We start from the raw sequence: 19,213 nt of genomic DNA, 5'->3' as shown, positions 1-19,213 counted from the left end.
CAGCATTGGCCCTGAGCTGTGGTGTAGGTTGCAGACATGGCTCAAATCTGGTGTTGCTGTGGCCGTGGTGTAGGCCGGCAGCTACAGCTCCCATTAGACCCCTAGCCTGGGAAACTCCACATGCCCTAAAAAGACAAAAGACAAAAAAAAAAAGAACATGAGATTTCAATGGACAATTATTTTATTCCTGACTCAAATACAGGCAATTCAGGAATATTAGAGCTTTAAAAAAAAAACACCTCCTTCATATCTTGGTAACTTTCAAAAAGGGACTGAAAAATGACAGTCCTTGCAAAATTCTGAAATAAATGCTGGACCACATGGTTTCAACTATGGTTGCTCGAAAACCAACATTCTATAAATTCCCCAGGTTTCCAGGACCTGCAAGTAAATGCAATTCTCTTCTTTTTTCCTTTCTTTCTCAAGACAATATGTGATTGATGGGAGCACCTGGGTATGAGTTCTGCAGTCACAAACCATATGTTATTTTCCTCACATACAGTTGAGGCAATAACAGAAATGATTTGGGGGAGGAGGGTAGAAAAAAAACTAAAACATAACCAAAGTGCATTTGCATTGTAATCTTAGCCAGTTGTGATTAAAATGAGACGGGAGTTCCCTGGTAGCCTAGCAGTTAAGGATCTGGTGTTGACATTGCTGTGGCTCAGGTCACGGCTATGGTGCAGGTTCGATCCCTGGCCTGGGCAAGTTCATATGCCACAGGCACAGCCAAAAAAAAAGACTGTAAGCCCCCAAATTTATCAGCAGCTATGCTACACCATATGTAGTTTTCTTTTCTGAGACATAGGATCCATGTGCCAAGGTAAAACTTGTCTCCACCATTCCTTTCTCTGTTCCTAATAACTGACTTGGAAGTCTATGAATGAGACCTTCTGCAACTATGACAAAGCACATAAGGAACACTCATTCATTCATGGAGCTAGGAACAAGCAAAATGAGGATGAGTGAAATGGGAAAACCCAACTAACTTACTGATTTCTAGTCCCTCTTCACTAAAATCACTGTTAATTCAACAAGTACTTAATGAGCATTGACTGTCTAGAAAAGCATATGAGAAGTATTGTGAGTAGTTAAAAATGAAGACGTAGTCCTTATATTAAAAAGCGTACAAATGAATAAGAGAGCTTCAACAGCAACTCAAGCAAAACAAGAGAAATCATCTTTCAGACCAAGGGGATCAGCAATATTTCATGAAGCAGCACCTGAGCTAGCTCTCTAGGACAGGAAGGATTTCAACAGGCAGGTACAGAAGGGAAGGAATTCTAGACAGAGGAAAGTGTAGCACTCAATGACTCAGCACCCATGGTGCAGAGGGCATTTGAAGAATGACTAGTGTGCGGGAACAGACTGAGGGAAAAGGAAAACTCAGGTTGAAGACAAAATGGTACTTTGGACTTTGTAAGCAAAGGAAAAACATCAAAGGCAATGAGTAGGGTAGTAAAGGCCTGAGTGGAGCTTGGGATTCAGGAAGATTATTCTGGTGGCAACATGGAAGCTGAATGGGAGCTGAGAAAGCTAGAGGCAAGCCAACTGCCTGGGTTATCAGAATGGAAGAACTGAGGAGTAATAAAGGGTCACGTCACAACCATGGAGACAGTATCAACGTCAGAGGGGGGTAAGCTAGAAAAATTACCCCCATTTTCTGCCAAAATCCCCAAGGTTTAGGATACACTTCTATCAGTGACAGTGTCTCACTTCACTTCAGTAATAAGAGAGGCCATGGCAGGGAAAGCCAGCCAACCCCTTCCCTGGGAGGGCAAATAGGGGAGGTCTGTCAGAATCTCTGGAAGCAATTTAAATTGAAAAGAAAAAAAAGAAGCAAAAAGCACCCACATCATTCTGATTCTTCTGCTGGGACAATCATAGAATGAGATCCTTCTGGTTTCCAAATCTGTGAGTTTTTAGTTCTCTCTCATACACTGATTCATTTATGCTGATTATAATTCTGAGATGTGAGAGGTGGACTAGATCATGAAGATAATCTGAAGTAAATGAAATTAACTGTACCAGCTCATAAAGAACACATAGGAGCTCTATAAGGAGCACTCTGGTTTAAAACCACAAGCACAGAAGTTAAGCCTTGATCTCTTAAAACCTCCATTTAAAAAAAAAAAAAAGAGTAATAGATACAAAATATCCTTTTATTACCTACTGGCCCATCTCTATTAGGCCAATTAAAGAAAAAAGGTGGAGTTCCTGTCCTGGCTCAGTGGTTAATGAATCCAACTAGGAACCATGAGGTTTCGGGTTTGATCCCTGGCCTTGCTCAGTGGGTTAAGGATCCAGTGTTGCCGTGAGCTGTGGTGTAGGTTGCAGACGCAGCTCAGATCCCACGTTGCTGTGGCTGTGGCGTAGGCCGGCAGCTACAGCTCCGATTAGACCCCTAGTCTGTGTGGAACCTCCATATGCCACGGGTGCAGCCCTAGAAAAAGACAAAAAAAAAAAAGAACAAAGGTAATGAAACAGGCAAATGAAGAGTTCCCTTGTGGTGCAGTGGGGTAAGGACCTGGGGTTGTCACTGCAATGGCTGAGTAGCCACTGTGGCACTGGTTCGATCCCTGGCCCAGGACCTTCCACAGGTCACAAATACAAGCAAAAAAGAAAAGAAACAGGCAAATAAAAAAGATAAAAGAGACACTACCTTTTTCCATATTTTTAATTACCATTATTGCACCAATACAGCATATGCTTTATATACATATATCTTAAACCTCATTTTCAATTTTTCAGCAATTCAAATACATAATATATTATCATCTTGAGAATACAAAGAACACAACATAGAGGAAGATTGAGAAAATAGGTTCCCAGTGGTTAGTCGCTAGTGATTCTACACTTTCCTTTTAGTGTTTTCATTGGAATTTTTAAATGTCCTGCCATGGCTCTGTAAGAATAGAGCTGCCTGGAAGGGGAAGCAATGGGGGGCGGGGGGAAATGGACCCAAAGGTGAAAAGAGTCAAGAAGGAAATCCAAGAGAGAGACTCTATTTTGAAACTAAATCAAAGGACTCCCTTCAGCCAGAGTGTACACATCCAAACAGGGGCTGAGGGAGGAAGTGATGTCCTCCTGTTTCACTCTTAAACTGCCCCTTCACAAACAAAAGAGCTGGTGCCCACTCACTGATGAATGGGGACTCCTCCCCGACACTGTCAAAGGAATGATGGGCAGAGGGAAGAGAAGTGGTGGGAGAGCAATTTGCTTTCAAGATACCTGGGCAATGGGTGTCACAGCATTCAGGTGGGCAAACCTATCACAGCTAAAGCCAAGACTCTCCAGCTTCCTTCATAAATGACAATATGTAATAGCAGCTTTTTTGTTGAAGAGCTGGTGGATTGAAAAAAAAAAAAAATGCTTATGAAAAGGGGCCAGATACCCAGGCAGCAAGGCAACGTGGGTACTGAACAAGAGTTAAGTGTGTTCAACCTCTCTGCTCCACAAATCAGGTTAAAAACTCTAAACCCTTTAATTTCAGGTCAAATAAGGGGGCCATTACAAAGTAATGGCATGCTTTAAATGCAGCAACTTGATGGAGCTGCAAGAAAGGAAATGCTTCTCTAGAATATAACTAGGAAAACACAGCCCCTTGAACCTCCTTCATCTAAGAGACACCCACTGATTAAAGTTGCTGCACTATTCAACAAACACAAGAGTGGAGGTGCCACCAACACAACCCTCCTAATTGAAAGAGACACGTAAACGCATGAGAGGGTAACGGGGCGACACTCAGCACTGGACATTCACTGAACAGGATAAGCCTAAGGGAGGATATCAAGCAGAGACCCAGGAAATAGGTCTTTCTTCATACCTACCCCCATCAAAACTCTGAACCTGGAAACACTGAGCTCAGTCTGTCCATTTTTAGTGTCTTGGGTTAATGGAAAAGAAGGTTCCAAGGTTTTTGTCTCCCCTGAAATTGCTAAACAGGGCTTCACAAAGAGGCACACAAGGGTCATGAGATGATTCTGAAATAATTTAAAAATGGAGAAAAACTTCACAGATGTTAGGGTTATTTCCCCCTCAAAGAGACCCTGGCCTTTTGAGCCCTGAATAGTCAGCCATAGGCACGATAAGACCAACTATCCCCCTGCCTTGGTAGAGAACAGGAGATAAGAAAGACCTTCTTGGCTGCACAGCAAGAACAACATGGGGAAGTGACACAAACCAGCCCGGACAGCCTGGACACAATGGAGAAGCTATGAGAAAGATTGTCCAGTAAATTTGGTTCTGGGGAGGAAAGGGGTTCCTAGCTCCCCTCAAAGATCGTTGCCCTCAAGGTCATTTTTATTCTTCAAGTCTGTCCTTAACATCCTGCCAGTGTTGTTCAGAACTGGACCCAGTTGGATGGCTGTGGTGCCTGGTTTGGAACAGAGCTGCAAGACAAGGGAACAGAAAGAAAGCCAGAGGCATATTAAGACAGGGACTTCATACTTCATAGTTCCTAAGAAATCTCTGCCCAGAATTCCTGAAACTATACTTTACAGCAACTCTACTTTCGAAGGCTTGAACTATTACACTCAAGCTTCTTCCTACAGCTTTCTTATCCCACCATCCCCAGCACTCCTCTACCTCCTTACCTAAATTCCTGCCTAAGACTCTATGTGACCTACAAATGCCCTGCTCTCCCAGATCGAAGATCTCATCTGACTGCACATGTACCATCTATACCCAGCTGAGGGCATGCTGGCTTCCCTCTGCTGATACCTGGATGCAGTGCTAAAGTCTCCCCACAAGTCATTGCTTGCAGAAACTGGAACTGGTGCTGGTGTCGTGACAGGAGCGGGAGAATCCAAATCTAAAAGGATATCTGAATACAAGGTAAGAGAACAAAAAAGAAAAGGGGAATCATAATAAAAATTTTAGAAATGAAAACTTATGCTCATACTAAAACCTACACATTCACATTCACAGCAACTTTGTTATTACAAAAACTGGAAACAACCCAGATGTTTTTCCCTGGGTGGTGACTAAACATTATGGTACATCCATACCACGGAATACTACCCAGCAATAAACAGGAATAAACCACTGATATACACAACTTGATGAATCTCAAGGGATCAATCTCAATCATGCTGAGTGGGAAAAATCAATCCCAAAGGTTATATACTCTGTGATTCCACTTACATAACATCCCTAAAGTGAGTGACAAAATTAAAGATGGAGACCAGATTAGCGATTGACCACCAAGGGTTAGGGATTACTGGGGGGCAGACAGGAAGGGAGGTGTGGTTATAAGGGAGTGATGAAGTGATACAAGGGATCCTTGTCGTGGTGGAACTGTTTGGTGTCCTGACCATGGTGATGAATCCAGGAACACACACATGATAAAATTGCAAAGAACTACAGCCAGCCTACCACACGGATTTGAACTGCGTGAGTCCATTCACACACATATTTTTTTTTTCCAGTAAACAAATACTACCTTACTACATGAGCTGTGGTTGGTTGAAACTGCAGATGCATAACCACAGATACACAGGGTTAACATGAAGTTATACACTGATTTTCAACTGCACAAAGTTGGGGGCGAGGTCAGTGCACCTAAGCCCTGCATTGTTCAAGGGTCAACCATATACACAAATGAGAACACGTAAAAATGATGAAGTCTAAGTAAATATATGGTATCAGTGTCAATTTCCTAGTTGCGATGTTCAACCATGGTTGTACAAAACGAGGGTAACTGGGAAAAGGTACATGGGATTTCTTTGTATTATTTTTTACAATTACATGTGAATCTATAATTACCTCAAAATCAAAAGTTTAATTTAAAAAAACAAAATAAATCTCAGATATCCTCAGTGACTTCTGGCAACACTTATCAAAAGAAGTAACCTGGAGGAGTTCCTGCTGTGGAAAAGTGGATTAAGGACCTGGTGTTGCCTCAACTTCTGCTGTAGGTCACAACTGAGGAACTTTGATCTCTGGCCTGGGAACTTCCATATGGCTGCAGGTGTGGCCAAAAAAAGAAAAGAAAAGAAAAAGAAGATGAAGAAGATGAAGAAGTAGCCTGGAGTTGCCTGGTGGCTCAGTGGGTTAAGTATCCAGCACTGTCCCTGCTGTGGCCTTGATTTGCTCTCTGGCCCACATGTGCGGCCGAAAAGGAAAAGGAAAAAAAAAAAAAAAAAAAGTAGCCGGAGTTCCCATCGTGGCGCAGTGGTTAACGAATCCGACTAGGAACCATGAGGTTGCGGGTTCGGTCCCTGCCCTTGCTCAGTGGGTTAACGATCCGGCGTTGTCGTGAGCTGTGGTGTAGGTCGCAGATGCGGCTCAGATCCCGCGTTGCTGTGGCTCTGGCTCTGGCGTAGGCCGGTGGCTGCAGCTCCAATTCGACCCCTAGCCTGGGAACCTCCATATGCCACGGGAGCGGCCCAAGAAATAGCAACAACAACAATGACAAAAAAGACAAAAGACAAAAAAAAAAGTAGCCTATAACCACTTTTACCTCAAAAATTCCAGAAAAAAAAAGTCTACTCTTAGCAATCAATTATAAATGATACAATTATTAATGACAAAATATAAAACAAATATTAAAATATAATTAGTTAATAAGTTAAAATGTCCAGATTCTAATATTTGGTTCCCTAATCTTAGGAAATTCCTTTCTGAGTTCTAATTTTGCATCCTTTAAATGGAAAAAACTGTATCTATTCCTTTGTCCTACCAGATAGTAAGGAAAAATGGAAATGTGTTCATAAACCCAGATGTTATCTTATTTCCTCTCAATTGCCCTTGTAGAGAAACAGAAAGGATTATGAAATAACATCCACTGAATGGCTACTATATATATAAGTACTGTGCTGGGTGCCATCACATCACTTCATCCTCACAGTCTTGGGGTAGTTTTATACATCCATTTTACAGGTAATTAATACTGAGACTCAAAGAACTTAAATAATGTTACCAAACACATTCAGATATAAAGTAGCAGAGCTGTGACCAAAATCTTGGCCATCTGACTCTCAAGCCTACTAACATTTCACCAAGGTACAACAAAGGAAACAGTCTTCTTAATATCTACTCGTTTTCTGCCAAAGAACCTACCTGATACTATAACTCTCAGCTCACTAGAAAAGCTTTAATTCCTTCCTAGAGGCTGCCAAAATCACCTTGTCAGTACTAAGTGCCATTTATTTATTTACTGGCTGCACCCCTGGCATGTGGAAGTTACCAGGTCAGAGATTGAGCCCATGCCGCAGCAGCAACCCAAGATGCTGCACTGACAACGCTGGATCCTTAACCCTCTGTGTCACAAGAGAACTCCCCAAGTGCCATTTAATAGCAAAACCATCAACACTCTCCATGGCAAACAGGTACTACCCAATTAAAACTTAAGATATGATTTTTCAAAATTAAAAATACTAGAGATTCACCTGCATCATTACCTCCATGATTAGATTTCGGTATGGGTGGTGGAGTGACATGGTTGCTGATGGCAACTGAAGAGGATGGCGGGGGAATTGTGACCTTGCCTCCAGGTGGCGGTGGGAGTAAGCTCAGGCCCCCAGTCCCTGCAGTCTTGGGCTTAGAAGCACCTCCTTTCTTGGTTGTAATGTTCTACAAAAGAAAAAAAGAAAGTGAACAAAAAAAAACAACAAAAAAAAGGGAGTTCCCGTCGTGGCGCAGTGGTTAACGAATCCGACTAGGAACCATGAGGTGCGGGTTCAGTCCCTGCCCTTGCTCAGTGGGTTAACGATCCGGCGTTGCCCTGAGCTGTGGTGTAGGTTGCAGACGCGGCTCGGATCCCGTGTTGCTGTGGCTCTGGCGTAGGCCGGTGGCTACAGCTTCCATTCGACCCCTAGCCTGGGACCCTCCATATGCCACGGGAGCGGCCCAAGAAATAGCAACAACAACAACAAAAAAAAGACAAAAGACAAAAAAAAAAGAGAGAAAGAAAAAGAGAGGTCGAGAGCTCCTTGGTGGCGCAGTGGTTAAGGATCTGGCATTGTCACAGCTGTGGCTCAGGTTGAATCCCTGGCTCTGGTCTGGGAACTCTGCACACGGCCAAAAAAAAAAAAAAAAAAAAAAAAAAGAAGAAGAAGAAAAGTCACAGATTTATGAAAATACAAGAAGGGATGGGAGAACCATACTCACCCCAATACTCAACTTGATGGTCTGTCCTTCCTTGAAACCCAGATCCAACTTGGGACGAGCGTCCATTTCCTGAGATTCTTTGGAAATCTCAGATTCCTGCTTTACCCACCTTCAGTAAAAGAAGGTTGTTTTAATTGGGATCCTTTGAAAGCAGAGTCTGACACACAAATCTGAGTGTAGCTAATTTATGTGAAACACATAAAGGAACATGAAACATGATAAAGGAAAGAGAAAAGCCAAGAAAGAGGGCAACTAGGATTCAATGCCACTGAGGAACCATACAAAATGCATATTAAACTTGTCCCTCCAAAAGAGGGCATTTAGCCACCAGTTCCCATCCTCCATGGCTAAGGGCTGCCCCTGAGGGGGTGTTTATTTCTCAGTTGTTCCAGGCTGCCCCCCCTTGCTAACTAGGTGCCCTTTCACAATTTCAGAAAGTCCTGAAGCAGAAAAGGAGATGTGTCCCCAACCTTGAGATAGGAAGCTGACTACCTGGTGCTGTCCAGCATAGCTGAGCCAAAATCAAATGGGCTGAATACTGCAAAAGGCACAAAACATGCCAGCTACAAGAATAACAAAACTGGCACATAACTCCCCACATATCACATACCCAGCCCTACGGTTACTGCTAAGCCTCCCTCAGCCACTTAAAAGCAATGGCAGATGCCCCAGGGGCATAAACAAAAGCATCACCTCAAGCCACTGTACAGGAATTAAAAACACATCCCAGCTATAAGGAAAGGACAGAACAGACACAAAGATAACATGAGAAAACAGTGAATGGAAAGAGTTATATGCAAATGAACTAGTTCACCAAATAAAGAAACCAAGAGGTAAAAGAGACAGTGTCCATTCAACTGAGAAGGAGCATTCCCAAAAACACTTAACCTGGTCACTAAGAACAAGCTTCACTCACTTGAAGTGATCTTGTAAAGAGACATTAAAGTCGAAGGCATCACCTCGATCTGTGAAGCCAATGCCAATGAAAGCACTGCGCCCTGTTGAAAAAAAAATCAGAATCCTCAGAACAGGAAGTATCCCTTGGGGCAAACTCTGCCCAAGGAAATTATTACCGTTACCCTAACTAGACAGCCATCCGTAAATGTGAAACACTTTCTCACAGACCAGGGGTCCACAAACCACATACAGCCTATAGGCCAAATGCTGCCAGAACTTGTTTTTGTAAATAACTGGAACACAGCCACATCAATTTGTTTACATACTATCCATGGCAGCTTTTACAATATAGCAACAGAACTGAGCAGCTACAGGAGTTCCCTGGTGTGGCACAGCGGAAACAAATCCAACCAGAAGGACGCAGGTTCGATCCCTGGCCTTGCTCAGTGGGTTAAGGATCCGGCATTGCTGTGAGCTGTGGTGTAGGTTGCAGACATGGCTTGTGGTTGTGAAGTAAGCTGGCAGCTACAACTCCGACTTGACTCCTAGCCTGGGAACTTCCTATGCTGCAGCCCTAAAAGGCCAAAAAAAAAAAAAACAAAAAACCAAGTAACTACAATAGAAACCACTTGCCCACAAAACCTAAAATATTATTATCTTTGTCTTTATAGAAAAAGTTTGCCAACCTCTGATATAGACTATGGGGAAAAGATAATGACTGCCACAAACATAGATGATTTAAGATAGTCCAACCAAAAGCCACCACAAACAAAGAACAGGCAGGCAATATGTTTCAATTCTTTGGTTAGATATACACTTGGATTTATTTACATCTACCTTTAATTACCGTGTCTTGAGCTTGTGTTCTTTTCTATTACAAATGATATGTTAATCCTTCTCCTTTCACAACAAGCTTTAGAGAAAGGGCAGGGAAAATTTAGTAAACTGAAGTAAGATAATTGCATCAGGACACACCTCCACTAAAGAGCATTAACTACTGCACTTCATTAATACTGCTAATCTCAACCCATCCAAAATCCCTGATTCTTACCAGTACCATCCTGGATCCGGATTACAAAGTAGCGGCTGGAATCTGTCACTGTTTCCACAGCGATACCAGGATATTGTTCTACTGGTGCCTGAGCAAAAAGCTCCCCTGACAGGTAAAAAGATTTCTTTGAGCAAAGGAAGCAAAAATCTAAAAATCAATTAACAAGCATTTTCACTCCTCCAGCCCCCAAATTGAAAGCATTGATTAAAATAAAAAATAAAATAAAATCTTAAAAAAAGGCAAACCAATATCCTTAATGTTAGAGGGTCAACAGCACAGATTACCTGAAACTTTATCCTCGAGTTTGATATACGCAATCTTCCCTTTGGAAGTGATTCGGAGGCGACCTGTCCAATCAGGTTGATCTAATTTCCAGTCAGATGCCCTAGGATAGGAAAATGGGAAGCCTCAGGTCTCAGGTCCGCATCTTTAACATACTAAAAACCTACAAAGAATCATTTGCCACATTTCTATTTGCCTGTTTCTGAATTGCTTACTCCACCTACCTATTAATTAATCAAAAGAATAACTCATGCTTCTCTCTATACGGACACTTCACATTACATACAGTCCAAAGCAAAGAGAGGAAATGTTACTATCAAAGTCCAAGAAGCATCAAAAGAATATATAAAAGTACAAATAAAAGCAATCTTAAAAATGTATCATAATGAGACTATTTTCAGGCTGTAGACAGTATTTTATACAATGGTGTTTTATTGATCAGGGAACAACAAAGTCTACTAAATGAAACACTGGATAACAGAAGTCTCCCAAATCCCTAAACATATTATCTTTCACTGAATTCAACCAATATTTATAGAGTGTGTATTAAGTCACAGGCACCTGTTCTAGGTGCTTGGGATATAAGAGGGAACAGAACAAAGCCCTCAGGAAGCTTATTCTAACAAAAGATAAATAATAAAAAAGAAACAATAAATGAGCAAAATAATTAATATCTCAGGAAGTTGTAAGTGGTAAAGTAAAAAGAAAATGCACAGGCATGGAGGTCCCTGATGGCTCAGCAGGTTAAGGATCCAGCACTGTCACTGCTGTGGCTCAGGTCACTGCTGTGGTACAGGTTTGATGCCTGGCCCAGGAACTTCTGCATGTTGCAGGCGCAGCCAAAAAAAGAAAAGAAAATGCACAGGCAGAAAAGGAAGATGGGAAGGGAGTGGGAAAATGAACAGGCTGCAGCATTCAAGAGGGTGGGCAGGGTGGGCCTTAGTAACAAGGTGACATGTGAGCACAAATGAAGGCAGTGAGTAACCCACACAGATGTCTGGAGGAAAAGCATTCCAGGTGTAGGAAACAGTGCAAAGACACTAAGATAGGATTATGCTTGAATTAATAGTCTCAAGCAAGGAGGTCACTGTTGTTAGAATAAAATTAAGAGATGAGGTGGGAGAGGAGGGACAGATCATGTAGGGCCTTGTAAGCCATTGTAAGAACTTTGGGTTTTACTCTGAGTAGAAGAGGAGCCATTACAGGTTTAGGCAGAGGTGTGACGGGATCTCTCTTTTATTTTAAAAGGATTACTTTGCTGCATATAGCAGAGATACAGCAATATGAATGCCAAAGCAGGGGGATGAGTTCAGACCACTTCAGTTATCTAGAAAAGACATGATGGGGACTAGGAAGAGAGAGTAGCAGAAGTGACTGGACTGCGGATATATTTAAAAGCAAAGCCATGGAGTTCCATTGTGGCTCAGTGGAAACGAATCTGACCACAAGGATGCAGGTTCAATCCCTGGCCTCACTCAGTGGGTTAAGGATCCAGCATTGCCATGAGCTGTGGTGTAGGTCACAGACATGGTTCGGATCTGGCATTGCTGTTGTTGTGGCTGTGACACAGGTCAGCAGCTATAGCTCCAATTCAACCAGTAGCCTGGGAACCTCCATATACTGTGAGTACACCCCTAAAAAGACAAAAAAAAAAAAAGTAAAGGCAATCAATAGAATGGATGTGAGATAAACAAGAAAGAGACCTCAAAGGCAAAGTCAAGGATGACTCTAAGGTTTTCAGCCTGAACAAATGAATTGTCAGTAACTAAGATGAGGAAGGCTACAGATAGAGTGTGTCTGGGAAGAAAGATCAGGAGTTCAGTTTTGGCTGTGTTGAGTCTGAGATGTCTAACAGATTTTCAAGAGAAGGTACAGAGTGTGCTTTTGAATATATGAATCTGGAACTCAGGAAAGATACATCGATTAGAGACACAAATATCCATGGAAACATTACAAATCACTGAATACTTATAATCTGTGTTATAAATGAATTTGAATGAAATCTAAGATATTATTAAATATGACCAATTTTACAAAACACTGCATTTGTGACTTTGTTGCGCCAGCAGTTCTGAAAAGGAAAAGCAAAGTTTTATTAACATTTCATCCCCTGGGAATCTAAGACCTAATACTTGCAGGTTAGGAAGGTAACAATAAAGTATATCTGAATAAAAATAAGTTTAACAAAGAGTACCCTGGTGGTCTAGTGGTTAGGACTTGGCATTTTCACTGCTGCAGCCCAGGTTCAATTCCTGGTCGGGGAACTGAGCTTCCACATCAACACACCGTGGCCAAAATAAATAAATAAATAACAAGATGGTTAAATAAATAAGTTTAACAAGATGAAAAGGAAGTAATGAGAATTTAAATTAGGACAGGTTCTGAATAGGATTTACAAGATAGATCTGTGTCATGCCCTTCTACATTGATGTCCTGCCTTGAAGACCCTAAAGTACCAGAATCTGATCCAGAAGGCAGGTCCCTGGCTGTTCAGTTTTTTAAATGAGTTCTTAACTTATTCCACTATACTACCATGAGCTAGACATAGTGTAAATGGGCTACTGAAAACATTAGGAACAAGCCTACTAGATGTGTTTCTTGGCCTATCATCTCTCTCTAAATGAAGAAATGGACAATAATACAGAAAGTAACAATGCCTAACTTCAAAGGCCAGCATTAAATTACATTATATTAAAACACGCTATAGGGTTTAATGCTGACTTTGCTGGGGAGGAGTGTAATGATGGATTTTTTTTAAAAGTTTTACGGGAGTTCCCGTCACGGCTCAGTGGTTAACAAACCCGACTAAGAAATATGAGGTTGCGGGTTCGATCCCTGGCCTTGCCCAGTGGGTTAAGGATCCGGCATGAGCTGTGGTGTAGGTCACAGACACAGCTCAGATCCTGCATTGCTGTGGCTCTGGCGTAGGCTGGTGGCTACAGCTCCGATGAGACCCCCTAGCCTGGGAACCTCCATATGCCGCAGGAGCGGCCCTAGAAAAGGCAAAAAGACAAAAAAAAAACAGTTTTACAGACTGGGGAAAACCATTTCCTAATCTTTTATGTGTCAACTCAACCTAAATCCTCCTTCCAAAAATCTGGTGAGTGAACATGGAGGATGCAACAGCTTACAGAAGGTGAATTAAAGTCAATCACTCAAAGAAAGCATTTCTCCTGCTTCCTATGAAGTCCAGTTTTTCCATTAATGGCAGCCTAGAGAATAAATCATGCCCATAATGTAAAATGGGTTCTGGTAAACAAGAAAGATTATACACAGACAAAAAGAACAGTACTACTTGTCAAACATCTATTTTGTTCCAGACATTATTTATGCCCATTCTCGTGAAAATTAAGTGACAGGATCTCGCAAAGTAACATTATAACCGTTTTTATAGATGAGGAAACTAAAGCTCAAAAGAGTTAAGTGATACACCAGGGGTAACCCAGCAAGTAAATGCACATTAGGATTCAAACTTAGTTCTGCCCGCTTCACAAAGAGTGGCTGATGTAAAAAGCCTCTTGTATGATAAGATGACAATAATAAGCATGGAAAACACAGAATGACAATGAGAAAAAGGATAAAAGAGGAAAATTAAGAAATTGCTCGGTGCAGTTAACAGACATAGGGATAAAGGTTAAACCAGAAGTGAAGGTAGAAAATACAGTCAGGTAAGAGAAGAAAGGTCTTTTAAAAACCTTGGGAGTTCCCCTGTGGCACAGCAGGTTAAGGACCCAGCATTGTCACTGCAGCAGCTTGGGTCGCTGTATCACATCACTTAGGTAGGCTTAATGCCTGAAGTTGGAGGTCATGAGCTATTTTACCTTATTTAACAGTTCAATCAATGTTAATGTATATGATTAGCTGTAATCTACTAATTTCTTCTTTCGATCAACATCTGCAGGGCCCCCACTATGTACCAGAAACTGTGCTAGACTCTAGGAATATAAAGTTTAAAAAGACCTCACGTTTTTCCTAGTCTAGTCTGGAAAAATGGAAAACCAATCAGTGAGAATGCAGAAGGAAGAGCACAGGCGCTTCGGAAGCACACACAGAACACACCTAAGCCAGAATGGAAGGGTCAAGGAGGGCTCACCAAAGAAGGAGAGGCCTCAGCTGACTCACCCATATTAGTACCTGGGACTACTATCAAAGGGCATGTAGATTCCTACTCAGGTCAATTTGGGGTCTCATTGAAAGTTTGAAATCAGAACTACCTCTTTGTCAAACGATACAACCCACCAGGTCTAGTGCACAGATCAGCAAGCACAAAGCTACTCACAATGAATGAATCTCTGATAAGGAGGCAAAATAACGGACATAGGGAGAGGATAACTTTTGGGCCAAGGTAATAATAAATGCCAAGAGGAACATCATGATGGCAATATGAGTCAGAAATCAAAACAGTATCTTATATACTGCCTTACTCTTTCCTAATTCTTTTTAGGAAATTCATTTTCAATTCTTTTTCACATTTACTATACGACTTCATTTAACCCTCCAAAAACTTCTGCAAGGTATGTACCTAGAGCAGGTTTATTTATCAACTTTTTTTTTTTCTATTTTACAGATGAGAAAACCGAGGTTTGGAGAGGTTAAGAGATTTGTCCCAAATCACATAGCTGTTAAGTTGCCAGGGCTCATACTCACATTTTTTTAACATGTAACCCAATAAATAACATGTTAACTCTTTGGACTACATGACTTGGTGACTTCCTACAGCCTCCTCAGCCCTCGGTCATTGGATTATAAGGGTTGGTTAGTTAGCCCTACAGAGAAAATGCTGCATTAACTCTGGAGGCAAAAGCTTTAACAGAAATTAAGAGGGAAGGAACACAGAAAACACTATAGCAAATATACTTAAAAAGAAACAGACTGGACGACATTGGAAAACTTATGATCATAACCGTTGTCTACGACAAAAAGAGCTGAAGGGAAAAACCATACGGTGGATGATGATATTTGGTTATAAGACTGAACAGCACAAAAGATAAATTAGCTCATCCAGAAAGCGGCCAACAACACAAAGAGTACCCACAAATGCGCACGAGGTACTGGAAATGGGGTAGAGAAGGGGAGACGAGGGTGACAAGCTGAAGGACGCAGGGAAAAGCGAAGGAAAGGTGATTGGAGATAGAGCAGGTTAACCATACCCACTAGATGTGGGTAACCGGGAACAGATGGGTAGTCCAGAGGGTTCGGAGAGGAGGAGGGGTGAGAGAATGCAGGATGGTAATTTTTTTTAAGCAGTGGAAACAAGGATGATGGAAGTTCTGAGTTGGGGAAGAGCAAGAAGACAGGACGGTAACATCCCAGGTGAGGAGGCTAGCAAGGTGATAACCCAGAGGTGGAAGTGGGAGGGACAGACAGCGTGCCACCTGAAGAGCAAACTACCATCCCGACCGAGTACGCCTGTGCTGCAGCGCCTCGGGTTAGTACCTGTAACCGCGGTTGGAGGCCCGGGGCGGAATCCGGTAGACGCTGACGTCGGGCTTCACACACAGGACCGACTCATACTCCAACTCGGCCGCCATCTTGGCTCTGCGCTCCGCGCCGCTGGGGGCGGGGCGTCAGCACGGGGGCGGTACGTAGAGGCGGGGAATGGCCTTACGCAACAACTTCCGCTTTCGCTACTTCCGCTCGCGTTTCGACAGGTCTCTGAGATTAACCTCCGGTGGGCGGTTTGGGGAATCCATGTTGAAACCTGGAAACGGTGAGGTTGCGACGCACCATCTTGGGTAATGGCAAGGATGCCTTCCATGTGCGTGATTCACGTTAGGGAAATCTCCATCCCCGAGAAGCGCTGAGGGAAAGCGCCATCTTGCTCCCAGTGGTTGACATCGGTTCTGTCAGAGGACGACCATCTTAAAAGTCTGGCGATTTTTTTTCTTTCCAGAGCCACTTCTCAACCGTGGTTTCTAAGCAGAAAAGGGCTCTCCTCCAGTGGATTTTAATCTTCCAAATCCAAAGTTCAAAAATGCACAGCCGGATCCGTTGCCTTATAATAGCACTTTTTTATCTGGGAGTTTCCAGACAGGTACCTGTTGAAATAGTCGGCCACACTTTCAGTGTGTATTATGGTTATCTTTTTGTAAATGTTGCACATGTTAAACTGTAAATGGGATCAGCTCGATTCCTGACCAATTCGGAAAACATCATGAACTGTTTAATAGCAGCTGTTTGCTCCCAGTTCTATTATCATGATAAATCCTACTAACAGTTTCTATAAACATGTGCTTTGTACATTCTAAATATAAACTTGCCACAACATTGTCACTTAAATGATTTAATTAGCACAGATAGCAAAAGGAAAGCTGAGATGCGAACTTAAGTCTGTCTTAACTACAACAGCTGTGGTCTGCATTGCATTATGTTGACTGAATGAAAAACCTATCCCTAATTTGTCTACCCTATGTAGCAAAGTAATATTTTAAAATTTAAAAAAAATAGTAAGGAGTTTCCTGTCATGGCTCAATGGTTAACGACTCCAACTAGGAACCATGAGGTTGTGGGTTCGATCCCTGGCCTTGCTCAGTGGGTTAAGGATCCTGCGTTGCCATGAGCTATGGTGTAGGTCAGGTATGGTGTAGGTCACAGGCGCGGCTGGGATCCTGCTTTGTTGTGGCTCTGGCGTAGGCCAGCGGCTACAGCTCCAATTACACCCCGAGCCTGGGAACCTCCATGTGCTACGAGAGCGGCTCTAGAAAAGGCAAAAAGACAAAAATAAAAATAATAAATAAAAATACATTAAAATAAAAAGAATAATATCTAGCATTTGTAAGGGTATGAGGAATCAGATACTCGCCTACACTGTTGGCAGGAATGTAAATTGGTACAGCATTTCTAAAGGAAAATGTAGCAGAATTAAAATATTGTACATAACCTTGAGTTTAGCAGATCCACTAATAACTATTTTATGGAAATTTGCATGTGTGCAAAAAAAGGTACAATAATGATTATTACAGCATTGTTCATTAATAGTGAAACATGGAAACAGCATGAATGTCTACGAACAGAAAATGGCTAATGGCATATCTGTAAGCTTTGAGATATATATAGTAAATAAATAAGTAAAAAATAGATAAATATTAAGGCTATTTTTAAAAATCCAAGATTTTTTTTTAAAAATTTCCACTTAAAATTTCAGTAATCCTTAACTAGTTATGATTTCCTGAATTGTTCATATTCTATGAATTTTTTATATATTGGCATGCTTTAAACGTTATACCTTAAAAGTTCTCTGCTAGCCTGTCAATTTAGCAAACTAATATGGCCATGTATCAGTTCGAACAATACCTCCTCTTGTGACTTTGCCAGGTCATTTATACGAACTTTCTCTAGTACTTCCACTTGCTTCCGTTACACCTCTCTGTTATACCTAATGTGCTATTATTCTTCATATATCTCCTACCAAACCATAAGTTCCATAAAGGCAAGAACTTTGCTTTTTCAGCGCCCAGCACAATACCCTTCACATAGTAGGTGATAATAATTGTCGAATAATGTGAGATTTCTATTCAGTCTAATCATTTAACATATTAACTTGGCCATTTCCCCAAATCTCCCAATTTCAGGACCCTACATATAGTTTGAAAAAAAAATTCAAAAAGTATAAAAGAGTATAAAATGAAAATTGAGTCTTCATCTTATATGGTCAACAACTTTATGCCAATAAATTTAATAAATGAAACGGTCACTGATGTACACAATTTACCAAAAATAATTCAAGAAGGGATAAAAATTGAACAGCCATGTACCTATTAAAGAAAATTGAAATTATGGAGGTGCAACGGAAACAAATCAGTCTAGGATCCATGAGAACGTAGGTTTGATCCCTAGCCTCACTTGGTGGGTTAAGGATCCGGCGTTGCTGTGGCTGTGGCGTAGGCCAGTGGCTACAGCTCTAATTCGACCCCTAGCTTGGGAACCTCCATATGCCATGGGTGCGGCCCTAAAAAAAAAAAAATAGAAAAAAAAAGAAAATTGATTTTATAACTGAAAGCTTTCACACACACACACACACACACACACACACACCAAAAACAAAAAACCTCCAGGCCCAGATGGCTTCATTACTGATCAGCCATATTAGGGAGAAATAATATCAGTCCCATACAAACTCTTTAAAATATTAGATGAGATGAAATATTTTCCAGCTAATTTTTATGAGACAATATTGCCTATTACCTTGATACCAAAATCAGACAAAGATGTCACAAGAAATTTTTTTTTTTTGCTTTTTTTTTACTGCCACATACTCAGCATATGGAGGTTTCCAGACTAGGGGTGGAATCAGAGTTACAGCTGCCAGCCTCTACCACAGCCACAGCAACCCAGGATCCGAGCCATGTCTGCAACCTCATTGCCTCCACAGCTCAGGGCAATGCCGAATCCTTAACCCGCTGAGCAAGGCCAGGGATCAAACCCACAACTTCATGGGTCCTAGTTGGATTCATTTTCACTGCACCACCATTTTAAAAGCAAAAATTCTTAATAAAAAAAATCCCAGTAGGAGTTCCTGGCTTGGCGCAATGGAAATGAGCCCAACTAGGAACCACGAGGACATGGGTTCCATCCCTGGCCTTGCTCAGTGGGTTAAGGATCTGGCGTTTCCATGAGCTGTGGTGTAGGTTGCAGACGCAGCTTAAATCTGGCATTGCTGTGGCTCTGGGGTAGGCCAGCAACAACAGCTCCAAATCAACCCCTAGCCTGGGAACTTCTATGTACCACAGTTGCAGCCCTAAAAAGACAAAAAAGTACAAGAAGTGAAAAACAGAGTTCCCTGGTGGCCTAGTAGTTAAGAACTTGGCATTGTCACTGCTGTGACAGGTTACTGCTGTGGCCCAGGAACTTCTACATGCCATGGCACAGCCA

At 41.8% G+C, this 19,213-nt stretch overlaps 1 protein-coding gene across 2 annotated transcripts; it reads right to left on the bottom strand.

Annotated features, from left to right (window-relative positions):
- Positions 1-2,662: 2,662 nt before the first annotated feature.
- NECAP1 (NECAP endocytosis associated 1) lies at positions 2,663-15,912 on the bottom strand. 2 transcript variants are annotated; one of them, XM_047787609.1, is made up of 8 exons: positions 15,779-15,912; positions 10,345-10,445; positions 10,061-10,165; positions 9,029-9,110; positions 8,113-8,221; positions 7,392-7,575; positions 4,723-4,825; positions 2,663-4,391 (listed from the first exon to the last, which is right to left on the bottom strand). In XM_047787609.1, exons 1-8 carry the CDS (start codon positions 15,871-15,873, stop codon positions 4,343-4,345), a joined length of 828 nt encoding a protein of 275 aa, XP_047643565.1. In that variant the 5' UTR covers positions 15,874-15,912; the 3' UTR covers positions 2,663-4,342. The 2 variants fall into 2 exon arrangements, with proteins under 2 accessions (XP_047643565.1, XP_047643567.1); XM_047787611.1 differs by having other exon boundaries at positions 7,404-7,575.
- Between the last annotated feature and the right edge of the window lie 3,301 nt (positions 15,913-19,213).

The sequence above is a fragment of the Phacochoerus africanus genome, chromosome 7, assembly GCF_016906955.1.
Source record: "Phacochoerus africanus isolate WHEZ1 chromosome 7, ROS_Pafr_v1, whole genome shotgun sequence".
In the NCBI taxonomy this organism is placed as follows: domain Eukaryota; kingdom Metazoa; phylum Chordata; class Mammalia; order Artiodactyla; family Suidae; genus Phacochoerus; species Phacochoerus africanus.
Note: the sequence above shows the minus strand (reverse complement) of the source record. Positions and strands in the feature narration are given on the sequence as shown.